This window comes from Ursus maritimus, unplaced genomic scaffold, assembly GCF_017311325.1.
Source record: "Ursus maritimus isolate PB19 unplaced genomic scaffold, ASM1731132v1 scaffold_13, whole genome shotgun sequence".
Classification (NCBI taxonomy): domain Eukaryota; kingdom Metazoa; phylum Chordata; class Mammalia; order Carnivora; family Ursidae; genus Ursus; species Ursus maritimus.
In genome coordinates this window covers 66,816,408-66,829,326 of record NW_024423675.1, presented here as the reverse complement: position 1 = coordinate 66,829,326, position 12,919 = coordinate 66,816,408, and the positions used below count along the sequence as shown (strand labels likewise).

Genomic DNA, 12,919 nt, shown 5'->3' with positions numbered 1-12,919 from the left:
TCGGTGCCTCTCCGTCCTTGGCCTCCCTTCAGCCCATCAGTCGATCCTCCCGTCCCCCTGGGTATGCTGTCTCTTTCACATTAGGACCCTGGCTGATAACCTTGGATTGAAGTAGGTAACGTTACTGTGTTTTAAAACTGGGCCACATTATTTGGGAGGCTGGAATGAGGTCAGAGCCTAGTGAACAGTGAGGGTAGAGAAATCTTCCTTTTTGAGCTCACTGTGGGAATTAGCCTGTCATTCAGTCTTTTTGAATTCCAGATGATGACACAAATGAGGACTTGTAATAATAATCATATGAGAATTCATTCCTTATGTGTGTGTGTGTATACACATATGTAAATATATAATATATAATCTTCATATCTCTACCTCCAATCTTTTGTAAAGTTACTTACATGTCATCTGGTCCAGCTGCATGTTTCTGCTTTTCTTTCAATAGGACATCGTATCCGTGGCTGATGAACTTTTGTGGGGGGGTGCATAATGGGAGTTAACCCACCTGAAATCCTGCATGCTGTGTGGTTTCCTCTCGTTTGGTAAAGTTCTGTGATTCTGTGATCCCTGATGTGGGCGGAGAGTTGTAAGATAGGACGGCCCTGGTGAGAAGTCAGAATGTCTGCACACCCTGATAGATCCCGAGTCTTTAGTTCCGCCACCTGGTCTGGGATTATGCATGGGGTTTGAGGAGAAGGGAGAAGAAGGGGGAGCAGGGGGGAGGGGCTTTGTCACCTTAACTCCTGCAGATGTCACTGTGCTTCACTTTGGCTCTACCTGACACCCTCCTCCTGCCCCTGTCTCCCCTGCTGCCATCTGAATCATGCTGCTGTCCTCTCTCATTGCACTACCGTGGTCTCCTAAGTGACCTCTCCCCATCCTCCCTTGCCCCTACAATTGCACAAGTCGTTCTCCACCAAGATCTCTCTACAACGTGGAGCATGTCACTCCTCTGCTCACAGCCTCCGCTGTCTGACCGTCTGACTTGGAATGGCAGACTCCCGCCTCGTCTCCAGACCGGGCAGCACCCCATGCTGTGCCTCCCCCCTGCATGGGAGCCAGGCCGGCCGCTGTCCTCAAGCACCCCATGCTTCTTATTGACACATTAGGACTTCCACACCTGCTCATCTCTCCTGGGACTCTCACCGATCTTCATGGTTCTGACCCTCCTACAATAATTTTTACAAGCTTGTTCAATGAAATTTTTTACCTTTATTTTCTGCGTGTCCATATTAGAATGTCAGTTCTGTAAGAGCAGGGTTACTTGATGCCTTACTGTAGCTGTGCCTGATACATGGAGGTATTCAGAAACCTCTGGAATAAATGGATGTGGTCAAACTCCCTGAAATTACTTACCAGAGAATCATCTATGACATAGGCATTGCCTTGGGCTCTGTGCTGTTTTTGCTGACTAGGTTATACAAGATCGGACCTAGAGTTTAGTTAGCATACACGCCGTCCCTTTCACTGTTGGTTATTAGAACGCAAGATGAATTAAGCGTCTATCCCAGTTAGACCTGCATTGCATTCATGGAAAGAAATAAAATGATTCCAATTTACATTACTATTTCCAGACAACCATGACCACCTACCTGATTTGTCATTAAGAGTAAAAGATAAGTAACTTATTAAAGGCATTTAATAAAAACCTTCTTACCTATTTATTCCTACTGTTTTGGTTACCAGTAAAATAATTACTGTTGAATTGTTTTGTCTAAGAAATTTTGACACTGAAGTTTGAACGACAACCGGGTCATAATCTTTTTAACCCTAATTGTAACCATGCTACCTGTGAAGTCCCATCCAGGGAGAAAATTGGTTCCTTGTGTCCTACAGTGCCCAGTTCTGTTAACATTTCTTGTTTTGTGGATTTACGAGATTAAGAAGTTTTTTTGAGGTAAAGCTTGTTAGAATGTTTAGCCAACAGAAGTAAATGTTGAGATATAGATGTGAATATAGATTAAACGAGATTGAATTATTTCAATGAAATAATTATGAATCTTATGAAACAGAGTCATAGTTTTATTTCATGTTGTTTCTGTTTAATGAATTCACCTGTTGAAAAACAGATAACAAACTTGTTCTTTTAGAAGCCCAAATCCAGAAATATTCTTCCTTTAAACCACAAAGTGCTTAGGAAACTCCCTCATCAAGAAGATACGGAATTTCCTGCTCGCGTCAAGTGATTTGGGTCTTCACACGGCGTCTGTTCGGGGCTCTCATCAGCTGCTTAGTCTGCCCCAATAGAGACATGCTCTTAAGAAGAGCAAGGTTGTGGAAGTGACCCTTAATCAGGGAAACGGCCTAAAGGAAGTGGGCGCATGGGAAATCAAAGAGCCTTGCAAGTGATCGGCATCCAAGACACGGTAACAGACCAAGCAGGGTCCCCGCGATACACAGGAATTGGTGTGCAGGAGTGCCACTATATCCGAAACTGCCAAAGCGATGATAGGCGTTCTTAATACGCCGTCTGCCTTGGTGGGGAGAGGCTCAGGACCCAGGGCAGGACCGTGCCCCCCGATGGGGACCATCTGTGGGGCTACAAGCAGTGAGGCAGCCTTTAGCAGCGGCGGATTCCTGAGACTTGTTGGAATGTACATATGAGCTGGAAATGGTCACATCTCATTCGTTACATGGTTTTGTATCTGTCTTGATAATTTGCCTTTTAAAGTATGTAATTTGCTTCATAAAAGTCTAAGTCAGTATATTAAAATTCCTTACTAATTAGCAGTTCGTGCCACCATTAAGCATGGATTTCATTAGGGCAACCACATGTCACTAGACCAAATCCATTAAAATTGTAGGGGTATGTCCGTTTGAAGTCTTCAAGCAGTTTTATCTTTTTCTTCAAGAGGAAAAATTAAACCAAACCACATTTAGAAGAAAGAAGTCAAAATGTGAATGCAAAGCAACTGAAAAAGAGAACTCATTCCATTTGGGGGTTAGAGTTTGCAGAGGGAGTGGAGGCAGCTCCCGACACCCGTCCTCCGCGCTTGGAGGGGAGAGCGCGCGGAGAACCTGTGTCTGCCCTGGCCTTGTCTCCAGCTGCTTTTGCCTTGGGGAGGTCATTCATTTCTCTGCCCCTCGCATTTTTCTTACATAAACAAAAGGATGGGGCAGATTGTTTCTTCAAGGTTTCTTCACCCTGTACGTTGGCAGAACTCCCTGAGGATTTAGGTGCCCGCAGAGCCGTGCCCACACTGTTTTGATGATAGCAGTAAAACCAGGCAGCAGGGGCGCCCGGTAACCCTTCAGGGGGCAGTGACAGAGGCGACCCCTGTCTTTCCAGGTGAAGCAACACTGCTCTTTCGTTCCACTTACTTCCCTGCCTACTCTCCTCCCGGTTGCCACGTAATGCCTACTATTTAAACCTTATTCCTGAAAATGCACGAGTCTTTCTAGCGTTTATTGCAAGAGTGCAAATGCCACACTGACCCATTTTGTGTTGTTGTGTTCTAGAGATCGTGTCATTGGTTTGATGATGACTGCCTGTGATCTTTGTTCTGTAACAAAACTATGGCCTGTTACAAAATTGACGGCAAATGATATATATGCAGAGTTCTGGGCTGAGGTATGTTTTTGATTTTTATATGAACATTAAAAATGAGAAAGTCTGATGAGAAAGTAAATGTGTGGGCAACAATGTCTTAGTAGCTCAGGTTGCTAGTTACTTCAAAAAACTACCGTCAGTCCCTTGTAATAGAAGAATTAGCATTTCTACACAGATGTAAGGACATTTATACAGACATACAGCCCGTGATATTGTGGGTCCCTCATTGTCATGGGCTGTATACTTCTGCAGCTGGAAATTGGGGACATAATTACCTTGTACCATAGACCTACAAGATTCTGTAACTATTCCAGATAGTTCAACTGCAAATTATGAGTTCCACAGAATGTGTGGGCTTTTCACTCGTGATACTCCTGACATGTGAGGCAACCATGGAACTTACTTTCATTAATAACTTTTCTTGACTGAATTATCTGAATTATCAAAAATGCGTGTTTTATCTCTCAGTTTGATTTCTGAATTGTCTGTGACGCAGTAGAGCACTCTCTTGTTCCGATGAACCCACAAATACCCGGCCCCCTGCGTGGTCGAAGAGTACTTCAGGGAAACAAGTGAAATAAGATGTTTGTGTACCTCATTCGGTTTGAAGAAGTAAAAGTAAATTGGGAGGGCGGAGAGCCTGGTCGTGGCTGATTCAGACCATTCAGCCTCACCTGTATTAAAGAATGGAGGTAAAAAGTAAAAACCAGCCATCATTCAGTTGATATTTCAGTAGAAATAATTTATAACGTTAAATTTGTTCACAATGGCAAAGCCGTAAATGTTTGTTGGGTGAGAATCACAGGCCTGGAGTTGATTGTACTCGCAGTGTTATTTCTCCAGAGTGCCTACACGTTGTGCATGCAAACTCTTCCATGGTTTTTTGTATTATAGTGTGTATCCCAGAATCTAGTTTCTATCAGACTCAAGAAGGTTGTTTTAGATATACATGTCTGAACTGTATCCCTGACTTTATTATCCGTTAGCTTAATTTGCATACGTGTCTAAAAGTAGTAAGCAGAAGCACATTCTGTAAAGATCACATAAGGAAAACTGGTCTGAAGCTAGCTTACTGTTTTGCAAATAATTTTATTTAACTGATGTAATTCATACTTTCATAACTGTATTTGTATTCTAAAATACGAATGAAAATGTGACAGGTAGGTAGATTTTTTCCCCTCTCTATTCTGTACTGATTAAACAGCCCACCAAGATTGATTAAGCTCCCAAAGTGCTTATGGATGCTGTCTTCAGGGGCCTCGCAGTCCATGGGGGGAAGCAGTGGTCATCACTGTGTCTTGCTGGCTCACCTCCCAGATGTTCGCTAGGTCCCATCTCTTTCCACCACCCATCCCCTCTCCCTGCCGTAGGACTTGGCCACCTGGTACCTGAATCACTGCAGCGTTCTGACCAAGGTCCTGCCTTTTCCTTAAGAGTCAGCGTAACAGTCACATGAAGTGAGGTGTTTGAGTCCTGGTGCTGGAGACGGGCATCCTGCCGTAGCATGTGGGATCAAACCTCAGGCCAACTTTGTGACTCTCCTCTGTGCCTTAGTTGTGACATCTGCAGGCTAGGGATGACTCTAATACTGTTCCCAGTCTGTCTCTCCATGCTGTTGTGATAAAGTCAGAAATCACAAACTGGATCTCCAGAGGCCACTGCCTCGCCAGTGATTACATGCCTCAGCTCCTCTGGATTCCCTGACTCAAGTCCTTCTCACAGCCATCTAGGTCAGCTTCGCTTCCCCCAACCCGCCCTCTGTAGCTTCCTCTGCAAGCCCGACGCTGGGCCAGTTCTCCCTGGGACACATACTCTGCAGTACTCTGTTGTTTTCCTGTGTAGCATTGATCCTTATTTGTGAGTACTGTACATAGTCAAATCATTGTTTACTCACTGTCTTTTTACTTACTAGACTTGTAATGTCCTTGAGCAAGGGGCCTGGTTAGTTTCACTCACGCAGAACATGAAAGGAAAAAGTTTGAAAACCACTGAATTAATATTTAAAATGGTAACACTGGAGCAGAAGCTGTGCTCAAGTGGCTCTGACCTGCCGTAGACCCTTCACGGGGCTCTCATCATTTGTGCTTGGCCTCTGTCCTGCCGTAGACCCTTCGTGGGGCTCTCGTCATTCATGCTCGGCCTCTGTCCTGCACATGGAACCCTTTGTGGGGCTCTCATCATTTGTGCTTGGCCTCTGTCCTGCCTTGGACCCTTCGTGGGGCTCTCGTTATTTGTGCTTGGCCTCTGTCCTGCACGTGGAACCCTTTGTGGGGCTCTTGTCATTTGTGCTTAGCCTCTGTCCTGTACGTGGAACCCTTCGTGGGGCTCTCGTCATTTGTGCTTGGCCTCTGTCCTGCTGTAGACCCTTTGTGGGGTTCTCATCATTTGTGCTTGGCCTCTGTCCTCCAGTAGACCCTTTGTGGGGCTCTAATCATTTGTGCTTGGCCTCTGTCCTGTACATGGAACCCTTCGTGGGGCTCTCGTCATTTGTGCTTGGCCTCTGTCTGGCACATGGAACCCTTCATGGAGCTCTAATCATTTGTGCTTGGCCTCTGTCTGGCACATGGAACCCTTCGTGGGGCTCTTGTCATTTGTGCTTGGCCTGTGTCCTGCAGTAGACCCTTCGTGGGGCTCTCGTCATTTGTTCTTAGACCAACCTTAGCAAATCTATGATGTTTCTAGTTCTGCACTTCTGATTTCTGAAAATAAGCATGATTGCAGAATAATTAAAATAATGGAATAATGAAGAAGATGGTGAGGGAATAGTGGGGCAGTAGGAAAAAGTTGGGGTATGTTAAGAAAGAAGATTATAACAATCTTTAACAAATAACTATAAAGGGGAAGATAATTTTTAAAATCTATAAAATGGGGACAGGAATATCTAACTCCTAGTATTTCATGAAGATTAAATGAAATAATATTTACATGTTACTTTCTCAGAGCCTACAAAATAGAAAATCTTTAGTAAATATCTGTGACGCTAACCTTTATGGTGATGTGTAGCCAATTGTACTGTATCTTACTAACACATTTTAGCAGACCATTCCTGATACACAGTATTTTTCTCTGAAGCCTCGCTTCATCCGTTCAGCACATGGAAAAATTCATTTGAAAACTAAGTGAGAAAAAGGCCGTGAAGTTATTCCATGCCCTGTTTTTGTCATTCCTCCTCACTGTGATCTGGGTCTCCTCTTGTTATAACTTTCACTAAATTCTGCAAGTGAGACCGGGAGAGATGGCTGCATTCCTGGTCATTCAGCCGAGAAGAACATCAGGACAAGAGCCAAACAACGATACGTTAAGTTTTTATTGTTGTGACACTTGTTTGACTCAGTGGCCTGAGGCGTTATCCATTGTGAAGAAAATTAGTGACTAAAGGGAATAACTCGTTAATAACAAGACTTTATAACCTTTTAAGTTGAGAATGCTTGGTTTTTCCTGTTTCTCTTAGGGCGATGAGATGAAGAAGTTGGGAATACAGCCTATTCCCATGATGGACAGAGACAAGAAGGATGAGGTCCCGCAAGGCCAGGTATGAATTCTGTTGAAAGGTCGAAAAGTTTAAGGTAGTCATGAAGTCACCCGTGCATTAGAGGTATATGCCATCTTGTAGAACCCAGCACTGCTTGAAACCTCCTGCACCTAGGTGGGCTTCGGGGCGGGAAGGCCAGGATTAGGAAATCGTAGTTGGGTTTAAAGAAGCCACGACTACCCGTGCCGTCAGCTGCTTCCACGGATGGAATCACGGTAACCAATGGCTTGAAATGGAGGGATAGATGAGTTTGAGTTGTTAATATTTTTAGCAAGCAGAAAACTTTTGTCATCGAATGTGCAAAGGTAATTTTTAGAGAGTAACATTATAGATTTTGATCAGGCCCACTTTTCCTAACAAATAGTGCATAGTATTTTAGTGTATTTTGAGTTTCGTCTTACCATCAGTTGACATTAATTATTACTTTTTCAGGCCTTCCCACATGATTTATGTCAATGTTTTGATGTTCTGACAGCTGTTATGCCTGTCAGTTTTGCACGTGTGGTGCAATCTATTTCTCAGACTGTAGTCTTCTTAAACTACCAATCTTCTAACACCGTAACAGGGAAGTGAGTTATGGACAAATAATTATAATATAGAATTTTGTTTAGAAAACATTTCAGAAAACTCAGGATGATGGTTTTGGTCAAGTGTTCCTATTTCACTTAAAGTTAATTTATTACTATTCAAACCAAAGTTGAGGCGAGTCCGCAGTTTTTCGGAAACGTCGGCATAGAGAAGAGCCACGTGGTTTTCTCGTCCTTGTGGTCCTCGGTTCGGTGCGTTCGTGTGCGCCCCCACTGTGTCCGACGGGCGCTCACTGCTCCCTGCTGAGCACGCGCCGACGTGCCTGGCCCCACGGGCCTGTTGCATGTGGTTCCTGCAGTTTCATCCCCTTGTGATACAGTTTAGGGAACTTTCCCGTATGTGAGCTCACAGGGATCTAGCTTCCCTGTCTGGCGTCTGCTTTTCACGTCCTGTTGTAAAGGTCCTGTCTCACTGTGTGATTTAATATAAACGTTCACCCCTCTTTTCCTTAGTTACTTTCTTTCATCACTTTATATTTGATTTGTTAATTCCTTTGAAACTTATCTTGCCATATGGCTTAAGATAGGGATCTAACACAGTTCTTTCTAGATAGTTAAGCTGTCATCCCAACACAGTGCATAGGAGAGCTGAAAGTGCCATCGGAGAACGCGCTCTGTTGTAGCGCCATTTAATTAAGAGAAGAGTTTGGGCTTTTGCCAAAATTGCAGATCCGTTTATAGTATGAGAGAGTTTTAAATAAAATATCTCTGTGATCGGCTGATATTTTATCAACTTTATTGCTTCTGAATTGTGATTACCATTAAATTATTCTTGGCCATAATAATAAAATGCTCTTCTTTCCAAGATTTCTTTCTCGAGATCTTCTGCTCCATGACACCCGCTAAGATATTAAGATAAGGGAAGTCTCTGTGTTGACTCACAGAGTCAAAGATAGGAGTGCGTAGGCACTACTCTAATAAGGCCACTGTGACAATAGACAGCGCATCAGGAGAAAGCAGAAAGGGACCAAGTAGATTCCATTCTTCTGTATCCTTTGGTGCATCTCACTGAAGTTCAGTTTTTTAGAGAAGTTGGTAAGCCCTGGTTTGGGGGTCCCCTCATCCAGAGAGCCCGTCCTCTCTTGTCCGCGGTGTCAGCCACTCGGGCAGTTGTCTGTAGCTAGGCCATCTGCCTTCCAGCCTTCCCTAGGCCAGTCTGGGCCAGCAGCATTTATTTGTACTGTAGCCTGAAATTCCTAATAAAATGCCATTTAATTTTTTTTAAGTGCTATAGATGAAAAACTGTGAAATGAGGCATATTAAGAGAACTGTAATGTGAAAGAACTAGAATACAGTCTGTGAGATTTGTTGTAGGTCAAAAAAAGGGAGGCAGCGGGAGAAAGTCTCAGGAGACCAAACAAGGCACCAACACCCAAGGGTAGCAAGCCCACGAAACACCTGCCCCGAATCCCGAATACTAAGTTGGAGAAGAGGCCGCTTGTAGAATAGCAGGGTCCACTTTGAAATGTCTGTGGTAGAAAACGAACTTTGACCAGCAGCAAGAGCAGTGCCTGAATTATGACTTGACTGATCTATAAATGGAGTTCACTGAATGTTGAACTTGGGTTTGGGATGAACTTCTTTTTATGTGTGTTCGTTCAAGGACGTATTTTAAGGCATTTTTAAACGCACTCTGCGGCCGTATTCATTGAGCCCACATATCAGGGAGCAAATCAGGACATTTACTTTTATAGTTGGGCTTGAGAAGTAGGCACCCAGCCGAGAGGTTGTTGCTAACGTGCACTTTTGTGTCTCGCTGTGCGCGGCTCTGCACGGGGCAGCTGGGCTTCTACAACGCCGTGGCCATCCCCTGCTACACCACCCTCACCCAGATCTTCCCGCCCACAGAGCCTCTCCTCCAAGCGTGCAGGTACGTACCGCGGCCCGGGCCGGCTGTGATGGCACGAAAAGGTGAAGACTCCGGGTGGGATTCTCCTCTCTGTCAATGCGTGTGCTGTGTCTTATTACAGTTTACAGCAAATGTCATTTTATGGGCCATGTGTCTGCCTAGGTAACAAGTATATGTTAAGAGTATTCATAAAGTCCTTCATTCACCAAAAAGGAGCAAGAAGTTATCTGGCGTGGGTTTGGGTTTTGTTAGGACCCAGGGATCCACGCCCAGTGCTTTTTTAAAAAGGCAGGACTGTTTTTAGAAAGGCAGGACCGGAAAGTATATTTGAGACTGCTAGGGGCTCAGCTTAACTCCACAGTTCATTGTGTAAATGAGGAGGGGGAGACTTGACTGCGATCTTCTTTCTCTGTGAGTTTCAGTTTCTTCCCAAAAGAGATCCGAGCCCTCTGTCCCTCTGTCATCCGTCCCAGCTTCAGACTCCTCTGCACCCTTTTCTCATTGCTTTTGAGGGATGTCCTCAGCTAAGAACATTGCCATTTTTTAAAGATTTTCGTGTTACTTTGGAAAGAAGTTCCCTCTGGGGAAGTCAAAGGACAATGAGCAGAGCAGCCATATATGTTGATTTTCTGCAAGAGAACTGGTGTCCCGCTGGTTTTTCTAACTATTTAGCTATGGAGCACCCTTGGGGGTTGGGCGGGCACACTGTGGGGGACAGAGGACAGACACAGGGTTTTAAACAAAACCAGAGCCTTTGGTATACTCCCACCCTCTGCTGTTGAAACTCATTTCATGAATGAATTTTTGTAAGGAAAACAAAGAAAACCAACAAGGAGGGAGATGGGGAAGAAAAGGTCCTGTTTTTTCCTACGTAAGTGATGGTTTCTCTTTCTTCTCTGCTCTTGGGGAGGTGAACATAACATCTCAGCTGATTTTGTTGCACCATCACTGACCTTAATCAGCAGTTAGTTCATTAAAACATTATCTTATTACATAAGGGCTAAGCCATGTGGACAATATGGAGTATGAGCTGGGACTCATTCCTGACAGAATCGGGTTGGAAAAGTCAGTGCCCCACCGAAGAGAAATGGCAATATCAATCAAAATCCATGTCATTACAAAAAAAAAAAAAATTCCTAGGTAACAGTCAAAAGTCCTTTCCTATCCAAAAATTATCTGTATTTTCTGTTAACTATCTGGACCCAGAAGAATGAGCGCTTGCCGTCATTATCGAGCACGGGGATAGGGATTCCTCGGTCTCAGCGGCTTTGACGCACTCTTGCTTCATTGGACTTGGCTAAACCACACCATCTCCTCAAGGCCATTTGAATCTTAGGAACACTTAACAAAAATTTGTTATCATTGGTGTCCAAGGAAACATGGCAAAATTAGCGTAGGTCTTTTTTCCAATATATCAAAAATCTGTTTAGGTTCTGGGCAAATAATATGTGGTCATATGGCACAGAAGCTAAAAGTGTCAGTTTCAGGTTGTAACGTCTTAGAGATTCCTTTGTCCAGAGGCGTCTGCACTGTGTGGGCTTCGTGTGAATTTTGTGTTTGCTGGTGCAAGGTTCCCTTCCAAGTTTGGCTTTGTAGCTAAGACAGTAAGGTGCAAGGTGGCAAGTGTTGATAAGATCTCTGCCTGGTCAGCCACGTGGGGCGAGGTGGTGGTCACACTGGTCAAGGAGATGGGGATGCCCGATGCCCGCAGCATTTGAAGTGCAGATTTGGAGAGAGAGAGGCCCATGGAGCGGGGACGAGCAGCCTGCATCTGAGACCACAGGTTGCCAGAACACAAAGACAGCTTTACCGTAACAAAGAAGTTTCCAACACTGGTACCTTGTGTAACTTAGGTGACTGTTTATATAGGACAGTGTTCAGTAGAAGGCTGCTCCCCAGTGGCAGGGACCCCAAGTGGCACACTGTCTCCACCCACAGAGCGGGAGCTCCTGGCTATCGGGGCTGTGGCCGAACGTTCTTGCCGCCCAGGCCTCCCTTCCTCTCCATGTACCTCTGTGCTCCTGGGGAGGACATCATGTGGCTTGTGCCCCTTTCCAGGTCGTCCTTTCTCACTGATTACAGGATGGTATGTCCTGAGCTGAGTTCTCCTGTCACCCCTGTCGCCTGGAGCTCCTGGGACAAGGTGCCCCCCGGAGACTTGCTGGCCGCAGGCTCTGCTGCAGAAATGAGCTGCAGGACCCTGCCCAGCCACAATGGGCTGGTCATTGTCGGCATCAGAAGGGTACCAGAAAGGGCCATCGTGCTCGGCTACGCCTTAGGGGGGTGTGGTTAATGTTTGAGACCGAGCCCAGAAATCCTTTTTTAAACACCCTTATCCCTGCATCTTTTATCCTTAGGAATAACCTCAGCCAGTGGGAGAAGGTGATCCGAGGGGAGGAGAGCGCGGTGTGGATCTCATCCCAGCCAGGGGCCCACGGGCCCTCCGAGAAGCTGCCTGTGAAGATCGATGACTGATGGCAACTCGATGAGCTGTCCCACCTAAACGTGCTCGTCCTGCTTCTTTGACTTTTCTTCCTTTTATTTTCGTGGGGGGAAACCTACACCTGGTAACTAGGACGCAAGCCTCTCGAAGAAGGTGACATCAAGGAAGCATGTTAAGCTGATAACTCCCCGCCAGTCTCCTCTGTGACGCGTCAGAGACAGTGATCAACCAGGACCACCCCGTGACCAGAAATCAGCCGTCCAAGGGACTCCGTGTGACTTGTGAACTGGCCTTTCTAACAGGCTCCCGTTGCTGAGGCCTTAGTGGGAATGGACAAGAATTATTCAGAAGGGGGTACTTTTCCGTTGTATCTTTCTAGTGAGGGGTTAAAATGGTACTATGATGATATTGTACTTTGGCTTTAACACCGATGTTGCTTTGATGTTGTTGGTTATAAATAGGCATTTTTACACATTGCTATTGTGAATGTTCGTGTGTGACCTGCTCGTAATTAGAGTGAATTGTAGCAGACAGCCTCAGGACAGGTGTCATTGAGGTGACAGTAAGAAGTGTCTTTCTGCAATCAGTGATGGAAAATTAGATTCTTGTCTCAGAGCCTCATGAATTAAAAGTCGGGTGGACCAAAAGTGTATTCTTTAAGTTTATACTAAAGGGCTTGGATGAATAGATTTAACACTAAAGGAGGTAGACTTTCTATCCTCTTGAGAAGAGATGCAGATATACTCAGAATAAATCTGAGAACTCCAAGCGTCGATTCAAAAAATGTCAAAGATTAGTTTTTATTTTTTTTCTTCATTGTAGGCAAATTTTCTAAACCCTTTGCATAAAGAGCAAAACAAAAGCAAGGCATATGAATTTTTCTTAACAGACAGGTCTTACGGGATGTCAAATGTGAATTTTAATAATGATTTCTTTATATTTTCACTTGGTGTCATTGCAA

At 44.7% G+C, this 12,919-nt stretch overlaps 1 protein-coding gene across 2 annotated transcripts in view; it reads left to right on the top strand.

The window, feature by feature from the left end:
- The window catches only part of PDE10A (phosphodiesterase 10A), a 292,346-nt gene extending 279,788 nt beyond the window's left edge, over window positions 1-12,558 (top strand). For both annotated transcript variants that reach the window (XM_008688476.2, XM_040628044.1), the window contains exons 19-22: window positions 3,457-3,568; window positions 6,999-7,079; window positions 9,448-9,536; window positions 11,873-12,558. In XM_008688476.2, coding sequence (XP_008686698.2) covers window positions 3,457-3,568; window positions 6,999-7,079; window positions 9,448-9,536; window positions 11,873-11,990 — 400 coding nt within the window. In that variant the 3' untranslated portion in view covers window positions 11,991-12,558. The remainder of the gene's footprint in view (window positions 1-3,456; window positions 3,569-6,998; window positions 7,080-9,447; window positions 9,537-11,872) is intronic.
- The last annotated feature ends 361 nt before the right edge of the window (window positions 12,559-12,919 follow it).